At 54.4% G+C, this 21710-nt stretch overlaps 6 protein-coding genes across 6 annotated transcripts; 2 read left to right on the top strand and 4 right to left on the bottom strand.

The window, feature by feature from the left end:
• Positions 1-664: 664 nt before the first annotated feature.
• J4E78_005762 (uncharacterized protein) lies at positions 665-2559 on the bottom strand (the record flags this gene model as incomplete). Its single annotated transcript, XM_049366378.1, has 3 exons — positions 665-1506; positions 1553-1905; positions 1952-2559. 3 exons carry the CDS (start codon positions 2557-2559, stop codon positions 665-667), a joined length of 1803 nt encoding a protein of 600 aa, XP_049222104.1.
• A 719-nt stretch (positions 2560-3278) lies between these two features.
• Positions 3279-6638, bottom strand: J4E78_005761 (uncharacterized protein; the record flags this gene model as incomplete). Its single annotated transcript, XM_049366377.1, has 12 exons — positions 3279-3476; positions 3525-3797; positions 3845-4314; positions 4364-4424; positions 4480-4650; positions 4700-4793; positions 5080-5105; positions 5152-5307; positions 5355-6125; positions 6176-6250; positions 6299-6401; positions 6574-6638. 12 exons carry the CDS (start codon positions 6636-6638, stop codon positions 3279-3281), a joined length of 2463 nt encoding a protein of 820 aa, XP_049222103.1.
• Positions 6639-7078: 440 nt separating this feature from the next.
• Positions 7079-9983, top strand: J4E78_005760 (uncharacterized protein; the record flags this gene model as incomplete). Its single annotated transcript, XM_049366376.1, has 6 exons — positions 7079-7114; positions 7168-7260; positions 7317-7402; positions 7452-8600; positions 8648-8768; positions 8817-9983. 6 exons carry the CDS (start codon positions 7079-7081, stop codon positions 9981-9983), a joined length of 2652 nt encoding a protein of 883 aa, XP_049222102.1.
• A 574-nt stretch (positions 9984-10557) lies between these two features.
• Positions 10558-11721, bottom strand: J4E78_005759 (uncharacterized protein; the record flags this gene model as incomplete). Its single annotated transcript, XM_049366375.1, has 1 exon — positions 10558-11721. One exon carries the CDS (start codon positions 11719-11721, stop codon positions 10558-10560), a length of 1164 nt encoding a protein of 387 aa, XP_049222101.1.
• A 1790-nt stretch (positions 11722-13511) lies between these two features.
• J4E78_005758 (uncharacterized protein) lies at positions 13512-15050 on the bottom strand (the record flags this gene model as incomplete). The annotated part of the gene is made up of 1 exon (XM_049366374.1): positions 13512-15050. The coding sequence occupies one exon, from the start codon at positions 15048-15050 to the stop codon at positions 13512-13514; it is 1539 nt and encodes a 512-aa protein (XP_049222100.1).
• A 397-nt stretch (positions 15051-15447) lies between these two features.
• On the top strand, positions 15448-20889 carry J4E78_005757 (uncharacterized protein; the record flags this gene model as incomplete). Its single annotated transcript, XM_049366373.1, has 3 exons — positions 15448-15629; positions 15683-18965; positions 19012-20889. 3 exons carry the CDS (start codon positions 15448-15450, stop codon positions 20887-20889), a joined length of 5343 nt encoding a protein of 1780 aa, XP_049222099.1.
• Between the last annotated feature and the right edge of the window lie 821 nt (positions 20890-21710).

Below are 21710 nucleotides of genomic sequence, written 5' to 3'. Positions count from 1 at the left end.
TTTGCCCGAAACAGATGTGCCGGCGTGTAAACGGCGAGAGAGGGGAGAGAAGGGGGTCTGACGGTCAACGCCAGATGTGGATGTGCAGGTGGTTGTGGCAGGTGTTCTCGACGTGCATGGCCACATGAGGTAACTGCGGCCAAGGGTCCTAGATTGTCCCGCCGATCCCCGAAATGCCTCCGCGGTAGTCGATTGGTTGTCTACTCCTTGGATCTCAAGCTACAAGATGCACTACAGCACGTAGTACCGAACAACTACCTTGGATCATCCGCCTCGTACAAGGAAGAACCTGAATTTGAACAGGTGCGCTGTCGTCTACATCAGGACGAGACCTGAAGTTTCCCAAATTCCAAGACGACGTAGAATTCTAGCAGGTAGGGTGTTGAACTTTTCACGTTTGTACAGTGCGCACCACTCTTTAAAACTATTTTTGTTGAAACACACGAAATAGATATTGATATGATAGTACATAGCGAATGTGGTTCAGATGCAGTCTCAAGGAAAGGGTATAGTAATCCCACGGCGCGGCAGCATTCGCACACCCGCCTTCCAAAACTTCCCAAGTCTCCTGAACGCCTGATGATGCTGACAAAAAAGTGCGATGAAATACCCAACAATACACACGCTGAAATCCAGAATGATTTGCTTGCTACACACATGTATGCTACTCAGTGTCTCGTGCAGTCTTGATTGGACTTGCTCTCGCCGGGCTCTCAGATACGGATGCCCCGCTTAGCCCGGGCGCAAGTTGGAGACTGTTGCGTACGATGCCTTGTCCTGGCCGCACGACGACGCTTCCTCTTCTGTCGCGCTCCAACGGATCCACGGTGTTGACGGGCGCATACGTCTCCTGATTCTGGAGATGTGCGTTCATCCGCGCCTCTTCTCTCATCTTCTTGATCTTCATGTAGTTGTATGCCGCGATGCTACCGATCGTGACGACAAGCCCAGTCAGGTTAATGGGCGTAAGGGGGTCCTTGAAAACAAGGTTCGCAGTCCCAATCGTGACGACCTCTTTGAAAATGCCACAAATGCTAAGGGTGACGACTGAAGTGCGCTTCAGCAGAGCGAACTCGGAGGCGGTCATAAGGAAGGCGAGGACGCCCGGGAACAAAAGAATGCCAATGCCGAGGCCGGTGCCCCTGGCTTCGAAAAGTTGTGAAAGACCCTCCATGAGCGCGGGGAAGCCTTCCACGGGTATCGCGAGAATGAGTATGCTGATGAACATGACGGGTGCGAGGAAAAAGATGGAGGAAAATGGGTTCGCTGTCGCGGGGTTGCGGAGGAGCAGGATCTGGGTCAGCGACCAGCGGAAGCCAGACGAGCAGGCCGAGACCATGACGAGGATGAAGCCGAGGGTGTGGAAGGCAGCCTCGCCGGCTACCATCATGACGACACCGCAGGTCATGATGAGAATGATGAAAACGAGTCGCCAGGAGGGCTGTTCGAGGCGGAAGAGGAAGGCGAAGATGAGGACGAAGCCGAGTGCAGATGACTTGCACATAGCTGTTGCCGTTAGTTATAATCGCAGAAAGGAGATGTCATCCCTTACTGAAAAATGTCAACGAGATGAACTTCAAGCTCGTGTTGCCCAGGCCAATGTCCATGCCAGTGGCTGCACCACACGGCCCGAGTCTGCTGAAGTAGAACCACTTGGTCATGAGCGGCTTCTTGGGATCGACCGGCTCTACGCGCGAGCCGGCAGCGTGCGGGTTAAGGGAATCGTGTCGCGGTCGGAGGGAGGGTATTAGGAATAGGACGAGCGAGGCGAGCGTAAACTGGACTATCATATGCAGACATGTCGTGAATAGCGGAAAGGGAAAGATGTTCTTGGCCTCGCCGTCGCCCTTGGCTTCCTTGAACATCCACTTGTTGTAGACGGATATCGATATCGAGAAGAGGTACCTGGGTCTGTCAGCGCGTGTCAACCGTACTCCTATTGACGTCCTACCATAGACATATCAGAACGCCATTGACTAGCATCGATTTGAGCAAGTTCTGGTCGGCGAGCTTCTTCTCCTCCTTGGTATATGTATCATCCGGCACGATGCGCTGGTCGAGCATCGTGTTCCGCCTCTTTCTTCTCCGGCGTCTCCGCCTGTCGCGCTTGGTGAGGCCCGTCTCCTCGTCGTCTTCAAGCCCGTCGGCGCTCATGTCGTCGTCGTCGGCGCTGTCACTGGACTCTGAGTCGGAGCGGTCTGCACCCGAGGAGGACTCCTCTCCTTCTTCGGCAATGTGGTCGGAACGGCGGCGTCGGTGTTTCTTCAGGTCTGTCTTGGTGGGCAGGGTGGCGCCGGCGAGCGAGGAGGAACGTCTGCGAGCGGCCGTGTGCTCATCCGTCATGGTAGGGGTGGGCGGGTGGATGAGTTTCGCAATGTTGGTGCGGTGCGAGACTCTGTGGCCGTCATCCGAAGCCAGGTCGGAGAGGGAGCTGGCGGAGGGCAGGGACGGCAGTGTTCTCAGAGGAAATTCATTCCCCGGACTAAGCAGCGGGCCTTGTTGTGTAGCGGTGTCCTGCAACTGCAGCCAGCGAGTTATCCGGGCCCCCTCTGAAGTCATGCTGCTCGACGGCGTGCACCTGATTCGCTTTAGCCTGGTCGCCAAGCCGAGAAGGAGGAAGACCCGCCAGCTGGCCCGGTTTCCTAGCAGTGCTAGCGACGGGCTAGCATCAGGGGCTGAGCGGGAAGATGCGTCAAGGGATGCTTCAACGCGACAGAAGGATGCAGGTACAAGCAGACAGACGCGACAATATCACGCCCGCTGCCGCAGCGCGCGACGTTTTGATTGTTACGGCCTGCACTCTGTGACACCGGCTTGGCCGGCTCTTCAGACGGCGCACCAGGCAGCGGCCAATCACCACCACGTGTCATAATTAGTTGTTAAGCGGGGAAGCTCGCCGCGGGAGATCCACCAGGTGATGAAGATGGAGTCTAGACGCCTGCCAGCCGAGATGCCGACTACTGCACGCGACCACTTGGTATGCATCACTCTCTATGTCATGGAAAATGCACATGTTGGACTGTCCAACACCCACAATCTGCAATCCCTTTGTTGACTATTTTTGGTCCAAGAGTGCCTACATGCTTTTAGAAAAGCATGATGCTCACGACCCGACTTCCGAACCCAATGCACTGCGGGCCCTGCATCTGCAGCCCACCCTGCATGCCAACCTTCCATCGATGAAAAGTGCGCCGATCACTGCGCCGACCACGGAAAACTCCAAGGATATCCAACCTCGAACGCCATCAGATGCGAGTCTAAACTGAGAAAACGTGTGACTATGTCGGTGTCGGCGGCATTACGGGTGCTGAGGGCAGCTGTTCGATCTGCCGGATCAAGAAGCTCTTCTCGTCGATGAACTGCTCGTCCTCTGTCCGATCGTCCAGGAACGACGGCAGGAAGCGCAGTAGCTTCTCGCGATTGCTGATCAGGATCCGTTGCACCGCGACTGATTTATTCGGGTTGGCAACAAACACCTGCGTCTGTTAACATGCGCACATCCTCTGACACTTATCATGACTAACCTTGAAGACGTGGAAGCCCTCGTAGTTGATCATCTTCCTGTCGTCCCGCAACAACTTCATGATGATCTTGAGATGCTCCCCCGAATCCACATATTGCGTCATAACGTTGTAGTTCGCCCGGTCGAGGAGAATCTCGCCCAGAAGCTTGATCGACTGGCGCTTCGTCACGTAGCTCTCCGACTGGACCAACATCGAGTTGTATTTCGAGAAGAAGGCGTCGAAGTTCGTTTGTAGGAACGTAGCCACCAACGGCTTGTGCTTTGTCAGGATTTCCTATCGCATGTTAGCCGTGAAATGCCATGCCCAGCCAGCCAACCTACCCTAAATGTGTTGAATGCGTCTGCGCTGACTTCGAATGCGCCCTTGTCTATCCACCCAAAGAATTTCCAGAAGACACCATTGCCGGTAGCTGGTAGATCCGGGTTCACGTTGCCCAAGTCGAGCGTCTGGCCATCCTCCATTGGCTCGTCGTAGAGCAGCAGCGCAGCAATCGCATCGTATTTGAGTGCCTCGCGCAGAATGCCGCCACATGGCATGGCGCTTTCCCGCCTATCGTAGCCTCGACATAGCGCTATTATGATATCCGGTCGGTATGCGACGACGTGCTCTAGGACTTGTGGTGTGGCCTGCCCGGCGGGCTTGTAGCGGAATGCGGTCGAGAATATGACCTGGGCGTCTTTCCGCGATTCGAATGGGAGCTTGTGGATGTTGATTGCTAGCGCGTAGAGTAGGTCTTCATTCAGGATGCTCGTGAGCAGCTGGAAGACAGCCTCGGGATTTACTTCTGTGTCTTTGGCACGTCAGTATACTCTCTACTATGTCGCAAGAGACGAACGCACCGGGTGTGCCCTGAAGCCTAATCTTCATCTGCTGCAGGTCTAGTGCTAGTCCTTCCTCCAGCTATCACATGTCAGAAATGTCTCCCAAGCGCTGCACTGCAGTCGGCTGGGCGCACCTTGGGGTTGGGTTTGTCCTCCTGTCCTAGCCGCAACGTAAGCTCTTTGATGGAGCGGGTAAGCTCGAGGTTGTTCTTCTGCTTGTTTCGGAATAGGAACGCCATATTGAGGGGGCTCGGAAGTTTTGCAGGGCGGGGATCGAGGTGCGATGGCGGCGGTGCTATGAGGGGCTGCGATTTGAGGCCAGGGCCGGGAAGCTGCTATCTTGACGGCGACAACATACAGGCGACGGTAGGGGAATATGGCTTGGGCTCCGAGGGCGGTTATGGCATACAGGGGGCCAATGCGGTTGTTGTCCTGTCTCTGCTCTGCCCTGGTGATGCTGTTGCTTGTGAATGGCCCGAGGATCAACCCTGCCTGCCCGGCTAGTGCACCCTGCGCTGACTTGTACTTCCACTCGCCCACAGTTGGTTACCCATATTGGAGCTAACTTTTCAGTGGATGGCTAACAAGAATTAATTATATCACTATTTCAATTATATACGGAAAGATTTCGTCATGCTAATGACAGTATGTTCAACGCGCGCGGAATTGCCCCGCTCCTCCACATCGCGCCTTGACGCGAATATCCCAGACCAACAACCACACCCTATGCTCACGACGAAAAGTAGGCATGCTCTAGGACCTGATAAAAAATTAGCCATGTCTTCAAGTCTGGCCTCTCGTCTCACCTTGGATGCACTCATTCTCGAGCCACTCTCGTATTTGACTAGACTGCCAACAAGATCTCGTTCTTGCTCTGAAAGGCTCGGCAGCAACACCGACCAGTCCTGGGGCGGGTACTCGTAGAACTGGACCTTGCCCCAGTCGCGGAAACCCGCAGCCTCCTGCTTCAATCAGTAAGAGTTCGGGTAAGCCGAGCGCATAAACCTACCGGCCAGACCTCCAAGTTCGGAGTTCCGAGCTTCTTGAAGACGCTCTGTATCAACGCCAGATCACTTCCTAACTCTCCAGAATCGAACAGCGTCTCGTGGCTGGGGTCGAGTGCTTCTGCGACTGTGCAACCAGCAGCCCACAGATCCAAGCTGCAGCCGTACTTCTGATTCCCAAACAGCAGCTCTGGTGGTCGGTAGCAGGTAGTACCAACGTCGGTAATCTTCGCATCCGCTGCTTCTGGACCCGGTGCTTCGGGCGCCCACGCGATGCCGAAGTCGGAAAGATATGCTGGTCCGTCGAGGGATTTCAAGAGTATGTTGGAAGGCTTGATGTCGCGATGTATTATCCCCTTGCCATGGATGTCGGCTAGGGCGGTGAAGAGGTCTTTCAAGCACGACTTGATCTGGCTCTTGGACAGCTTCTTGTCCCGCAGTAGGTCGTTGAAGTCGTGGCGCACGAATGGGAAGACCAGAACGAAGTGGCTTCCATTTTCGCGGAAAGTCTCTATGAGAGGGATGACCCGCTCTGATGCCGCCATGGCCAGAATCTTCGCCTCTCGCTGTGAGTCGTGCGGTTGCTCCATTACCGATGGTGTAGTGATCTTCAGAGCCACGACATTGGTCTTGGTGGGTGACTTGGTGGGAAAGTAGCTTTCATTTCCAACTGCAGGCGCTTTGTAGATGACGGAGAAGAGACCTTCGCGATGGTACAGTGCATTCTGATACTTGCCAACAGGTTTGCCGCCGGGTGTTGGGACATAGTCTTCGTCCTAGGATACGAATGAGTTGATTTGCGGTTTTTAGTATGGTAACTACTGACCTCTGGTGTTGGAAAGTCGAGTGACGGTCTGGGCAGATTTGTTATCTTGTCATTGCACAATCTGTCGTAGTCGTCCTGCGACATGGTTAAAATGGAATCATGAAGCACCATATTGGTCTATACCAGAGAGCGGGCGTCGGCGTAGATTGTCGTCTCAGCTACAGTGGCCTTTTTGCGAGCATCGTCTGCCGATAATGAAGGGTCCGCTGCCTGGAAGGCTGATGTCCTGCAATAATGTTAGTTTTGAATTTCCATGTTCCAAGCGTGCTGATTGGGCGACATCGTCTTTTTCCATCGAAGATCGCGATCAAGCAAGTATGCCATTCACATGGTCGGGCCCTGTTCCGGACTAGAATGTACCAGGTTCCCTAGCGTGACGGTATAAACATGTTACCTGCATTTTTGTGACAGCCATCAGGCGGGCAGTGAAGCCCAAGCTCGCTCGCCAGTCCGAGGAAGCCATGTGGCGCGATTACTCAGACGCAGAAGTCGAGGTAGGAGACATGTAGCGGTGTCGCCAGGCAAGAGAAGGAGACCAGTCGCCCCGACTCAGCGTCCGCCACTGCCCAAGCCCGCGCGGTCGGTGCCCAAAGGCAGCATGGCCATGGTCACAGAGGTCAATATTATGCAATCACTCGACACGTTCTGGCGCGTCTCAGAATCTTCACCAAAGCCCCGACTGGTCAGGGGAGGCATCTCGAGGTTTAGTCGTTTCCCAGGTTACGTCAGACTCCCGGACGCAACCGCGGTGGACTAGGCCGAAAGCGACGAGCCCCAAGCCATGACAGCCAGCGCAGTTGTGACAGCTCCACGACTCCCGACCAGCCCGCCGAGCTGCCTCTCCATGTAAATAGCCCGAATCGCTTCTCTGTGGCTGTGCGCCCGTCCCCCGCATTCCTCGCCATGGAGCTCCAACGCAAAGAATACCCGGCATTGCTGGTGAGAGTGCCTCGATGATGCCTCCCAACTTCTTCGGCTCACACCATGTATAGACATCGCTGTCGCCCGCCCAGGCCGTGACGGTCCTCGACACCCGCATGAGACATGTCGGCCAGCTCAACACCCACATTGCCGACTGGCTGCAGGTGCGTCAGGCCCAGCTGCCGCGCATTGCCATCCACACGTGCTCACCAATGCGCAGGAACGCCGTCGCGTCGAAGAACAATACGTCACCGGCCTGCGCAAGCTCGCAAACAGACATCCTCCCGATGAGTCCTCGGACCTGGGGTATGCACCCGCCCCATTCGTCTCATAGCGCACTAGCTAACACGGCCAGCATCTTCGCGACGCCCTGGCAGAAGATCGTGAGCGCAACCGAATCCATCGCCGCATCGCATGCGCATCTGGCCTCCCGGATCGAGGCCGACGTCGAACGACCCCTTCGCGACTTCTCTGCCAACAACCGGGACGTGCAGGGCTTCGGCAACATCCAGGGGAACCTCTCGGCAATCGCAAAAGACATCGACACGGCGCAGAAGAAGCAAAGCAAGCTTCGTGATAAGGGATCGAAGGCCAAAGCTTCCGCCGTTGCCGACGCCGTACAGGATATCGAGAAGGCAGAGCTGCAATGGGACTCGCAGGCGCCCTACGTCTTCGAGCAGCTCCAGGCCATTGACGAGACCCGCCTGAACCACCTGCGCGATGTGCTCACACAATTCCAAACGCACGAGGTAGACCAGGTAGAGCGGAGTAGAACTACCGCCGAAGAGACTCTGAATGCCATGTTGAACATTGAAACCGCCGATGAAATACAAACGTGGGCGTTGCGAATGCGGAGCGGAGATGCACCCCAGCCTTCGCGGAAACCAAGCAACCCACCAACTCCTTCGCGCACCCTAGCACCCCCAGCTTCTGGACCAACATCCCCTACCGCAGTTGATGACAACCGCAGCCAGAAGAGTGGCTCTGTGCCGGAGAAACACAGCTCCAACCCCCTCAAGCGATTCGGCACGGTATTGGGGAGAAGGAGACAAAGTGCGCATCCGTACGGCCGAGCGCAATCACCAGAGCGACAATCTTCCTCAAACCTGGGCTCGGCATTCAGTGGATTTGGCAAGGGCAAATCGAAAAAGGGAGACAACCAGGGCCCATCGCTGCCTCCTACTGCGGAACGCCCGATATCACCTCTGCGACAATCGCAGAGACCCAGTACTTCTCAAAGATCCGATTCCCAAAGCATTACCCGCCAGGCCAGCACCGATGTTGCACCTAATGGCCCCACACCTGAGTCGACCGTGGAGACAGATGCACCAGCCGCCGTCAATGGCACCGCACCGGTTCAAGAGTCCATACCAGAACTTAAAGAGCCACTTCCGCCACCGCCAGTCACAGAGACGCAGCCAGAGCCCGAGAAAGATGCCGAGGGTTTTTCTGTGCCTCCATCGGCCCTTGATGCCATCACCGAAGCCGAGAGGGAAGCAGGGTTGTAAGAACATCACACGTACGACAATCTACCCAGCTAATCATTATCAGGGCACAAAACGACGGCAACGCACCGCCCCAGTTCAAGCTCGATATCAGAAATGCTCCGATCCAGGAAGAAGATGGAGATGCTGATGCGGCTACCGCCAACCTGGTCAACATGCTGCGCACAGTAAGTAATACCAGAGGTGTCTTCAATCCTATACTAACATCCATACAGCAAGCTGCCCAGCCAAAGCGGTCAAGCACGTTGCGTGGTCGCCGAGATGTTCGTAACACGATATTCGTACCAAACCCCGCAGCACCCGAGCTCCAAAGCATAGGCGAAGTGCCTCCGCTCCCAACGAGCGATTCTGGTCTCGCTTCTGGCCCCGGTTCAGCAACATTCCCTGCCCCTGCTATTCCTCCCCAACCCGCATCTCCAGCTTTCAAGCCTCATCGCGCATTGCTGTCAGACGACCACCCAGCATCGGATACGCAATCCATTCGATCGGGCCGATCGCTAAGCAGTTCCGCTAGCACCACGATCAGACATCCGGACCTGCATGAACCAGGGCTCAATGCGTCGCTAGTGGAGACCGTCAGCGCCTGGTTCGAGCAGGGTAACGTTACCAAGGCCATGGTAATCGGGCAGGTCGCGCTCGCGTACAACCCCGTCGATGTCTCTGCCGGTCCATTGGGCACCGAGAGCATCCGCCTGGAGAACTTCCCCGTGCTCGAGAAGGTAGCGCCCAACCCTGCCTTCATCGAGCAGTCAACAGATAGCCCAGGCAACTACACCGTTGACCTATCGAAGATTATGAAGACATCAGTCGCCTTCCATTACCAGCTTCACATCGAAGACAGCAACATAGCATCCCTCCCACCACTCATCCTGTCACCAGCCTGGAAGTCAGAACCCACACAAACCTCCGCCATCCTCAACTACTCCCTCAACCCCCGATTCGAACTCGGCGGCGCAACCAGCATCACCATCCGCAACCTCGTCCTCGTAATCCGCCTTGAACCCGGGTCCAAAGCAACATCCTGCCAATCGAAACCCACGGGTACCTTCTCGCGCGACAAAGGCCTCATCTACTGGCGCCTAGGCGACGTGACCCTCTTCAAAGACTCCGCTCCCCAAACTCTCCGCGCCCGCTTCATCACCGACGGCCAAGCTAAACCCGGTAACACAGAGGCCCGCTGGGAGATCAGCGACGAGCAGTCATTGACTCTGGGAAGTGGTCTGGGCGTCAGCATGAGTGCGCCACTGAACGCGAAGAAGGACGATGGCGAAGCGGACCCGTTTGCGGATGCAGAGGAGAATGCGCCGCCTAGTCCGGCGATTGGCTGGAAGCCTGTCGCCACTGTGAAGAAGATTACCAGCGGGACTTATCTGGGTGTGTAGATGGAGAAGGATGTTGTTTTGAATAATGGGCAGGAGGAGGAAGAGGTGGAAGTGTAGATGCACGTACGAAGATGTTAATTACCCCAATCTATTTAGACTACCTGCTATTTTCTTTGCGTATATGTGTGGGCTGGATTTAGGGAACGTGTTGTTCTTTTGTAAATAGGTTGGGTATGTGAATGCAGTCTTGATATCCCATCGGAGATATTGTGTTCGTCTTCTTTCCGTAATCCTTATCTGTTGTACGGTTCGAGCTACTTTTCATGATCGGTACTAGTTGCTTTTGTTCCGCCTTTTAAGTAATACCTGCTCTGTCGTTTATCCCGGACATGTGATAGTCTCTGTCTTTGCTTACGGGTTAAAGCAATGGTTGGAGCAATGATGGCCAGTAGTTGCGATTGATCATCCAAGGAGGTGCCTTGCAAGAAGCCGGGCTACAGAACCAACGATACCCTCATACACATTGATATCCTACCACCCGATATACCAAGCAGAATTACCCACTCTGTCACATCCATAGTGTGATCCCACCCCACCCCCCCATGTTCCTCACAACCTTCTCCCAGGCCAGGCCTCACATACGATCAATCTCCCTCAGCAACTCCCTCCTACCCGTCTGTCTCATGACCTCCAACTCCGCCGCGAGCATAAACAAAGTAGCGTTAAAGCAAAGCGCCCAGAAGATCTTGAACCCCAAATGCAACTCCCAAGTCGCCAGCGCCCCAGTCGTCTCTAAACACAAGGCAATCATGAACGCCTGACGCCTCTCAGAGCACGCACGAAAAACATGATGCGTCGAAGCAAAGGTAAACAGGTCGCGCGAAGCCGATCGAATGGGCAGCGGGACTGTGCTTTTGATATCGACAAGCGGACCGGTAACGTTGTCGTCAAAGTACACGTGCGTCCGCATGCGTGCGTAAGTGTATACAGCCAGAGTGACGAAGAGGAGGATGGTCAAGATCTCCGAGTTGTTGATGTAAGCAGTGTAGGGAGCGTCGACGTGGAAGTATCGGAACCAGATGACGTGGATTGCGTTGTCAACGAGGTGGATGTACGACAAGCGAACTGCAATGTCGCGCCATGGCCGGAAGATGAGGCTGTAGAGGAAGTAGAGCATGTCGGTTGGGTCGTCCGTCTTTTCAGAAGTGAAGGTCCATACTGGGTCGCCGCCTCGGTTGTGCACGGTACGGGTCTCTTCGCGGAAGTAATAATCGTCGTAGAAACCGAGGTAGCTCCAGCTCCAATATCTGCTTTCGACTAGAAGCCATAGCCAGAAGATCTTGCCGACGGAGTTGGAATTCCAGACCAAGCTTGACCAGCTGGGTTGAGTTGTCCAGCCTGAGAAGATAGACAGGACCCGGATGACGGTGGTGATGAGGAAGTGGAGCCAGAATGTGCCTTGCAGCAGACGTTGGAGTCTGTTACGGTAGGCGATGAGACTGTATAGGAGCGTGGCGCCGACAAAGATGTAGAACGCTGGCCAGCCGCGATGCGTAGGTGTTTCGAAGACGTGTCGGTTGAACGGGCACTCAGGATACGATGTTCGCATCTCGCCTGGAGCATTCCAGTAGCAGACTGCATACGTGCCTGGGTAATTGTTCCTGAGAGCTATTGCAGTGTACACCAACAGTCCGGGTGGTGCGCAAAGGAGCAGTGCGATGTGCCAGTTTGGCGCGTTGCTCAAGTCCCGCCGAACGAACTCGCACCAGGAGATGAAATCATCCCACAAGCTTGTCATAGCTGCGACCGAGGCAAGAATTCGGCGTGTGAATATGATGTTGAGGTACAAGCCGCATGCTTGTTATATGGACGCAAGGAGGGCTGGTCGGTGGATGTGTACCGAGTTGGTTGTACCATGGTTGAATGAACCGGTGCCGATATGATGAGGAATTGTTCTGTAGTTTGAACGAGCTGTGCATCATGTTAGAAATTGAGCTGATGTTAGAGGTTGTGAAGGCTTACAAATAGGCGGTTCTTCTTGGTGAGAAGCCTCGACGGCAAGACGAGAAGCGTCGTAACGTGGAACGTTTTTGGAGTTTCGGTTTTTTTTTGGGTTTTAAATTTTTTTTGTATTTTTTCTCTTGGGGTGGCGTGCTCTGCTGCGGCAACTGGTGAAGGGGCGAGGAGAGGTCGGAATCGTAAGGGCACGACCGGCGTATCATAACGTATCATAACGGCAACGCGGTCGATCATATGGCATCCTTAGACCTCTCCCCGAGGTTCGTTCGTGTGGCCTCTCCCCACTGACTCCACCGTTCGTGACGCCCCGTAATGCTGGGCCACCTTCGCAAAGAGGCGGAAGGCCAGAACGCGGCCGATTAGGCCCAGCAGGGCGCCGAGGCTTCTGTCAGCAGGTATGAGGTCCCGCCACGAGTCCACTTGGAAGATCGCTTCCACCAGCGCATACACACAGCAGAGCCCCTGAATGAGAAAGGCAATTAGCAAACCATCTTCAAAGCTTGGGTGAAAGGAAGATAGAGGAAAACTAACACTTTCAATGAGCCACACCCAAGGCTGGTCATCGAAAAAATACTAGTTAATAAATGACCGGAAGCGATAGTAGTACATATTAGCGATGATGATACTGCAGAATTAAAGACGAAGCCACCCAGCCATCATATACCCCTCCGATTGTTTACCGCTAGTAGGCGCGCTAGTGTCCAGCTCCTCCCTTCTCTCAGCAGCGGAAAGATGTACCCTTCACATCACTTTCATTTTACACAGGAAATCCCAAGACACCTTAAAGACAGACACGCTCCACTAACTAGTTTATCGCTGAAAGAAAGTAAACCAATGTAGCCTCCACGATGGATGCTGATTTCGCTTGTGGATGTATCAAACGCGTGCATATCTTCCACCGAGGCACCTACCTCAATGTCTAATACTGACGTATGACACGCCATGAGGTAGCGTGGAGGCCTCCGCGGCACCCAATCTGGCCAATGCACCCCAGCCTACCGTTGCAACTACGATCGGTATGCCACTCAGCGAGGCAGGTGGAAGTAGGGCATGGAGCATACAATCATGATATCCAGCTCACAAAAAACTTCAAGAGGCACGTTGCTGCCTACAACTGAAGTGGAGAGAACAGAAGACACGCTCGTAATGTGATTTGAGGAAGACGGAGTACTAGGAAAACACCTACGCTCATATCTATCTCGACTTCTGCCGAATACATCACGTGTAGGTCGCATACTATGACACTTACCATACCCATGTAGGTTTCTAGTGGCTCAGTAGAAAGAACATTGCCAGTAGGCTATGTGGTAGCTCGGCTAGCATGGCATGGGCAGATGCGGACTATATGCAACATCACGATTGCGCGGCTGGAACAAGAGAGGGTGCATTAATACGTATATTCCAAACTATGGAGTTATGAGTAAACTTACATTGAGCATGAAGAGAAGACCTCCCAAATTCGCTTTTCCAAATGAGCGCCCTGAATGGTATGTGTCCGAAATGATGTCGGCCCAGGTCGCGAAAGATGCAGTGTAATCCTAGATAGTCAAGTCGCGATGAAAGACGCGCTCACTCCATGCTCTTTGCGAGCGCCCACAGACTGTCGAGCTTAGCCCGTCCGAGTGTCTCACGAGCCTCGCCAGCGGTTTCGCAGACTCTGGAACCCCACTTGCGGAAGGAGCGTTCCTTGATCTCACCCTCGAAGATGAGAATGCACTTGTTGGATGAATGGTCCTTTACGTCTCCGGTATCGGTAACTGGTCTCAGCCACTTTGGGTCCGATGCTTGCTTCTCGGCCTGGTTCTCTGTTGGTGGTCCGTTCTCATGCCACTTGATACGATGGAGCATGAGCTTCTTGTACTTGTTGATTGCATATGCGCCGCCTTCGACAACGACTAGGTTGAGATCGGGGTTGAATAGGGTGATACCGGTAAGCGCGTGTTCTTTCGCGTTGTTGTCGATCTGGAAACGATGTTTGCCGTAGGCGAGTGTGTTGATCTTGAAGACGCACATGTAGAGACCTTTCTGCGCGTCTTTCTCTTGGTTGGCTGCAAGCTTGGCCGCTCGCTCTTCCTTGGTCAATTTCCGGTCTTCGTTTGCAGTGATGTGATCGTCGTGACGCTGTTGAATCTGTCCCTCGACGAGCATCTCTACAGCAGTAGGATCTGCGATAGCTTGCTCACCCATGACACGCATCATGTTTCCGCGCTTGACCTTGGGTGGCGGAGGCGGCTCCAGACCGAGACGAATCTTAGCCTGGTGCTCCTTGAGGTCGGCCGCACGGCGCATTCTGCGTAACTTCTGTGTCTCCTTGGTGGTAAGATACATGGGCTTCACCTGGACTAGACGCTGATCCTGGGGCGCTTTCAGGAGGGGAGGATGTTGGACGTAGAGAGTGATGATGGAATCGTCGGTCTCAACCTTGACCTTGGTTGGGTCGTCCAAGCACTCGTAGGTAGGCTCGGCCAGAATACCCTCGTCCCACCATTCGATGTCCGGAGGTGCCTGAACCAGGAATCCGCGCTCGCTATTCTCGTCCAGACCAGCGCGACGTGCTTGGATGGCGAGAGTCTTCTTAATCTCTTCTAGTCGACGTTGCGCGCGCAGCTTGGAGGCCTGGTCGAGATACTTTCCATGCTCGTTGAAGGCCAGGACACGAGGGCCTCTCTTCTTGGCAAGGGCGGCAGCCTTCGGGTCAAAATATGGGTTCTCCAGCTCCTCCTCTTGTTGTTGCTTCTGCTTCGAGGCAGCGGGCTTGGCCTTGGGGTCGACTTTGGGTGTCTCTGAGCGGCGATTGCCCAGTGTTGTCGCAAAGCGAGGGCCGGTCGAGTCTGGTGTTGGCGCTTTCGGGATTCCTGAGCCGGCCTTGAGCGCTTCCATCCGTGCCTTCATGGCAGCCAGCTTGTCCTGGACTGATTCGCTAGCGCCAGCCGACGCCGGTGCAGGAGCCGCAGCGGCGGGCTGCTTCGCGAAACGGGCTGCGATCTCAGCGGCCTTTGCCTTGGCTTTCGCCCTCGCGGCTTCGATGGCATCAGAAGCCTTTGCGCGCTTGGCGTCTCCATTCGGGCCCTGGCCGTCGGGGTAGGGGCGCTTCTCTGCCATGGTCATGGTGGATGTGGTGGATAAAGGAGTGTCGGTCGTGTGATTGGCGTATGCGGAGGATCGGGTGTGAAGTTCGGTTGGATTCGCGCAATGTCGTCGCTAGAGCGCTGTAGAAAATCAACGCAGTTCACTACATGTGATGCGCGTAGGATGTAGCCGGCGAGTGTGTCCCAAAACTGGCGGGTGGGGTGTGGTGGATGATGAAAGCCAGTCGCTGCAGAGTGACGCGAAATCCGCGCTGCCGCCTCGACAAGCGCCTTGGCACTGCCGGCTAAACCCTGGCCGAACTTCTCTGGTCCCGAAAAAAACTCCCCGCAAGGCTCGCGCTGTTGCGAACATTCACTAAACGCCTTTGCGCGCGACTTCTTCAGACAATAGGCGCAAAAGACAAGCTGGCGCCGCCATGAACACCCACCAGCCGACTTCCTCGGCCATTAATGGCGTCGAGTTTGGCTTCTTGACTACAAGCGATATCAAGTCGCTCTCGGTGAAGCGCATCACGAACCCGACCACCTTCGATACGCTGCTGCACCCGGTACCTGGCGGTCTGCACGACGCTGCCCTGGGCGCTTTCTTGGACAATGCGTGAGCTTCATCGCGTTTCTCCAAGCTCATTCACTCCGCTAACAAACTTCAAGATGCGGAACATGCGGTCTCACCAGCTTCCAAGGCTGCCCCGGCCACTGCGGCCACATCGAGCTCCCCGTACCCGTATACCACCTCACGTTCATGGACCAGCTGCTGCGACTGCTCCGGGGCAAGTGCGCATATTGCCACCAGCTCAAGCTCCCCCGTGTCCAAGTCAGCGAATTCGTCTCCAAGCTGCGGTTGATAAGATGTGGACTAGTAAAGGAAGCAAACGAAATGCACGAGCACATCAGCATGGAGAAGGGCAAGACGACAGAAGACGCCGGTAATTCGGAGGATGACGATGACGACGACAATGCCGACATCATCACCCAGCGCAACAACTACGTAAAGCGCTGCATGAAGAGGGCAGGCATCACAAAGCACGATGCGCGTGCTGTCCGCGACAAGAACGAGACCATCTCCGATGCGCGGCGACAAGTCATCAAGGACTTCTATGCCGATCTGACCAAGCGGAAGGCCTGCGGCAGTTGCACGGGCATCAGCCCAACGTACCGAAAGGACCGTGGCATCAAGATTTTCCGTAAGCCTTTGAGCGAAAAGGACAAGGCCAAGATGGCTGCAAAAGAGATGTCCTTTCAAAACCCTCTGGACATCCTGGCTCGCAGAGATGCGAAGGCGAAAAAGCAACATGTACACGCGGATGAGGGAGTCGCGGACCTGGATCCCAACTCGAGCGAGGACGAGGGCATCGAAATGGAGGATATACAGCAGGCCGACGGGTCGCTCCTAGCTACAGAATCCCGCATGGCACGGAAAGCGAAGTCGTCATCCGCTGTTTCAGAGAGTGCGCAAGAGTATATCAACGCGACAGAGGTCAAAGCAGCCATGACCCTACTCTTCGAGAGCGAAACTGAGATGATGCGACTTCTGTACAGCCCTCACGGAACCAAGTCTCTCGTGGACGTAAACCCCGACATGTTCTTCACACAGGCCATCGTCGTACCACCCAACAAGTACAGACCCGAAGATAAGACGGGCGACTCTATTGCCGAATCTGCCAGGAACAAGCTCTACAAGAGCATTCTCGAAGCATGTGACACGATCCGTCAGATTAGCCAGGAGATGCGAGGCATGGAGAACGAGCTCGGATACCGGAAACGTAACTTCGACGACATGCAGACCCAGTTTGTCAACCTCCAGGGTGCCGTGAACGCCCTCATCGATCGCGATGCAAACCCCGTGCAAGGCCGCGCTGCAGTCACAAACGCCGATGGTATCAAGCAGGGTCTGGAAAAGAAGGAGGGTCTCTTCCGAAAGAACATGATGGGCAAGCGTGTCAACTTCGCCGCGCGCAGTGTTATTTCGCCTGACCCGAACATCGAGACCAACGAGATCGGTGTCCCTCCAGTGTTCGCCATGAAACTCACATACCCAGAGCCTGTCACGAACCACAACTTCTACGATCTCAAGGAAGCTGTCCTGAACGGTCCCGACAAGTGGCCAGGAGCGCATGCCATCGAGAACGAGTTTGGACAAGTAGTGTCACTGAAGAAGAAGAACTACGAAGAGCGACTAGCTTTGGCTAACCAACTGCTTGCACCCACAAATTCATACTCCAATGGAGCTCGGAACAAGAAGGTGCATCGTCATCTGAACAACGGCGATGTTGTTATCATGAACCGACAGCCGACACTGCACAAGCCGTCAATGATGGCACATCGCGCCCGTGTATTACCGGGAGAAAAGACCATTCGCATGCACTACGCCAACTGTAACACGTACAATGCCGATTTCGACGGCGACGAGATGAACATGCATTTCCCCCAGAACGAGCTTGCCCGAGCGGAGGCTATGACGGTAGCGGATACCGATCATCAATACCTATCTGCAACTGCTGGAAAGCCTCTGCGTGGTTTGATTCAAGATCATATCTCCATGGGAGTCTGGCTTTCGAACAAGGACACATTCTTCACAAGAGAAGAGTACCATCAACTACTCTACTCTTGCCTGCGACCGGAAGACGGCCATACCACCTCAGGTAGACTTGAGACAGTTAACCCTGCTATCATGAAGCCTAGGCCGATGTGGACGGGAAAGCAAATCATCACTACTGTCTTGAAGAACATCAAGCCCGCAGAATATCAGGAATTGACGCTCACATCCAAATCGTCAACAAATGGCAAACTCTGGGGTGTTCACGTCGAGGAGCAGTTCGTCATTGTCAAAGATGGCCAACTGCTTTCCGGTATCATGGACAAGGGTCAAATCGGACCTGCCGCGGGTGGTCTCATCAACGGCATCTACGAGGCTTACGGAGAGACGATTGCTGGTCGAGCCCTCAGTATCATCGGACGGCTGCTTACCAAGATGCTTCACATGCGCGCCTTCTCTTGCGGTGTCCAAGATCTGATTCTCACAGAAGAAGGAGATCGTGCCAGACTGGAAGAGCTCCGTAAAGCGGAGAAGGTTGGGTTTGAAGTCGCCTCCAAGTACGTCACCATGGACGCGGAGAAGATTGACCCTATGAACCCAGAACTGCGACGACGACTTGAATCCGTGCTACGAGACGACACCAAGCAGCACGGTCTGGATCTACTCACCAACACTGCTAACGGCAAGATTTCCTCGGCGGTCACCTCAGCCTGTCTGCCCGATAAGCTCATCAAACCATTCCCCAAGAACCAAATGCAAGCCATGACAGGTTCTGGAGCTAAGGGTAGTATGGTCAACGCTAACCAGATCTCATGTAACCTTGGTCAACAAGTTCTGGAAGGCCGAAGAGTTCCAGTGATGATTTCTGGTAAGACACTGCCGTGCTTCAAGCCCTTCGAGACCAGCGTACGCGCTGGTGGTTACATCGTCAACCGTTTCTTGACTGGTATCCGACCGCAAGAGTACTACTTCCATATGATGGCTGGTAGAGAAGGTCTCATCGATACTGCTGTCAAGACTTCGCGCTCCGGTTATCTGCAAAGATGTATCATCAAGGGTATGGAAGGTCTCAAGGTCGAATACGACACCTCTGTCCGCGACTCGGATGGTACCATGGTCCAATTCCTGTACGGTGAAGATGGTCTCGACACAACCAAACAGAAGTACCTTAACGACTTCAAGTTCCAGGCGGAGAACTTCTACTCGCTAGCCCAATCCCTCCACACTGCTGAAGCCTACCCGAAGGTTTCTAGTGCTGAAGCAGTTGAGCACAACAAAAAGGCGGCGAAGAAGGCTAGGAAGGGTGATGTGGCTGCAATGGACCCTGTTACTGCAGTTTACACGCCATCGAGGCATAGTGGTAGTACTTCAGAACTGTTCTTGCAGGCTAAGCGCGACGTAAGTTACTTCACCCCGATTAACCGTAAGATTCTAATGATCATAGTACTGTGACCAGAACCCCGACAAGCTGCTCAAGAACAAGAAGAAGGATGAGGAGGGCGAGATCCTCAAGCGTACCTTTGAGCAAATGCTTGACCTCAAGTACCTGCGGTCCCTGGTCGAGCCTGGCGAGGCTGTCGGTGTCGTTGCTGGCCAATCTATTGGTGAACCCTCAACACAGATGACGCTGAACACTTTCCATTTGGCTGGTCACTCTGCGAAGAACGTCACACTTGGTATTCCCCGTCTACGAGAAATCGTCATGACTGCTAGTGCGAACATCTCTACCCCGTCGATGCAACTATATCCCCACCCCGAGCTTTCTAAATCAGACAACGACAAATTCGCCAAGAGCATCAGTCGTCTGCCACTCTCGGCTGTGCTCGACAAGGTCACTGTGACTGAGACCACTGGTCCTGGTCGCGAACATAGTCAGGCCAGGAGCTACAAGATCCGCCTGGACTTCTACCCGGCAAAGGAGTACACCAAGGAGTACGCTATTAAGGTTCGCGACGTTGCCGAGTCTATCGAGCAGAAGTTCTGCCCGCGTCTCCAGAAGATCATCAAGGCCGACCTCAAGAAGAAGGCTGCGAACAAATCCTTGTCAACGGCGAAGTCGGCTGCCATCCCAACCATCGGCGAGAAGACTGGTAGAAGCGGAGAGCAAACAGTTGACGAGTCAGAGGAGACTTTCCGCGCGGGACGGGAAGGCGGTGCAGAGGACGATGACAGTGACGACGGCGAGGGTGACAACGACACTACTCACGCCAAGGACCGAGGCCGACGTGAAGACAGCGTGGCTTACGAAGAGCCAGAAGAGGAGGAACAGGCAGTCAACGACAACCTTGATCGAGAAGACGAGATCAACGACGAGGATGAGACCTACGGTGGCAGCCCCAAGCCCTCGCGCGCAGCTACCCCGGAACTCAATTCTGACGACGAGGACGAGGTTACACTCGTACCCACTGACGAATCCTCGGACATCCGCCACGACCGCATCTGCCACGACAACGAACACATCCACGACTTCACCTTTGACGACCGCAAGGGAGCTTTCTGCGAGGTCACGTTTGAGTTCGAGACATCGACTCCCAAGCTGCTCATGCTGCACCACGTAGAAGACGCTGCCAACTTCGCCACCATACACGTCATCCCCGGTATCACAGCCGCTCAATACTCAGATGCAGATGGTGTCATCAACACCGAAGGCTCCAACCTGATCGCCATGCGCGAGTACGCCCACATCATCGACGTGAACCGCACCATGACCAACGACATCGTCGCCATGCTGCACCTCTACGGTGTGGAAGCCGCCCGCGCGACCATCGTCAAAGAGATGCACGGCGTCTTCTCCGGTCACGGTATCTCCGTCGACCAACGCCATCTCAACCTCATCGCCGACACCATGACCAAGGGCGGTGGCTTCACACCTTTCAACCGCATCGGCATGAAGGGCAACGTCAGTCCCTTCATGAAGATGAGTTTCGAAACCACCGTCGGTTTCCTCAAGGACGCCGTCATGGAACGCGATTGGGACGAGCTCAAGAACCCCAGCGCCCGCATTGTCGTCGGTAGACTGGGTGGTATCGGTACGGGTGCGTTTGACGTGCTGGCGCCGGTCAAGATCAGGGATCCGCTCAAGAACGTCGCGGAGGAAGTCAATGAAGCTATCTCCAACGGTGTTCGCGAGAAGCGCGATTCAGACTCCGAGTCTGAGTCTGAAGAAGAAGAGGAGGAAGATGAGGACGTCAATGGCGATGTTCAGATGGATGACGTGGAGATGCAGGATGTGGACGCTGTTGAGGAGGTGGAAGAGGTCGTTCAAGAGTCGCCGAAGAAGAAGGAGAAGAAGAGTAAGAAGCATAGGCGGAGTAGCGATTGAACGCCGCTGATCTCTTTTGCTTGTACGTTACTATGAGTGCATGTGTTTCTTGAGCATGGTTAGGGCGTTTGGGAAAAAGACGGGTTAATATCGATGTAGTTTAGCATGTTTGCATTGTGAAATGGCAAAAGTGTTCACATTCACGGTACTCTTCTTTCGATTGATATGTAAATGCAACCTGTCTAGACGATCGTGATTGTATGCCTCTCATAGTTTTCTGGATCCCAGTCGTCAAATTCGGGATAGCCCGGACTGCTGTCCCGCTCCATCGACCTGTTACCACGAGGATGGTGGAACGCCCCGATCCTGCGCCACGTTGTCCTGTCATCGTCAACGGGTTCGACGATGACGCCTGTGAGCTGTTCAATCAGGGGAAGCGAGTCACCTGGACCGAACACCAGTACGCCTTTTGCATACGCAAGCAGAAGGAAGTACGCAGTGCTCATATCTCGGATGTCAAAACCTTCTCCTTCATGTCCGGTGTCGAACCACTCGTACTGCACGCTTTGATGGTCGACTGTCCAGGAAGGCATGCGTTTAATGTTGCGTTCTGATGCGTGTCGAATGGCTTTGCGGAGATGGCCGGATATCTGGAGACGTGCTGATGAGATGCAGCCAAGAGGGTCAGGACCGGAGTTTATGATTTCGATTTCCTCGATTCGCCCAATGTATGTCAATTTGTTACGCAAGCCATTCGTACGCTCCTTGGGATCGATGAAGTCGACAGGAAATTTCACAGAGGCCCAAGACCATGATGGAGCTAGCAGCATTAGAGGCTGCGCAGAACAGTTATGACGGAGAGAACTTACCCCGATATTTGT

This window comes from Alternaria triticimaculans, assembly GCF_023758025.1.
Source record: "Alternaria triticimaculans strain BMP 0046 chromosome Unknown scaffold_7, whole genome shotgun sequence".
NCBI classification, from domain to species: Eukaryota; Fungi; Ascomycota; class Dothideomycetes; order Pleosporales; family Pleosporaceae; genus Alternaria; species Alternaria triticimaculans.
Note: the sequence above shows the minus strand (reverse complement) of the source record. Positions and strands in the feature narration are given on the sequence as shown.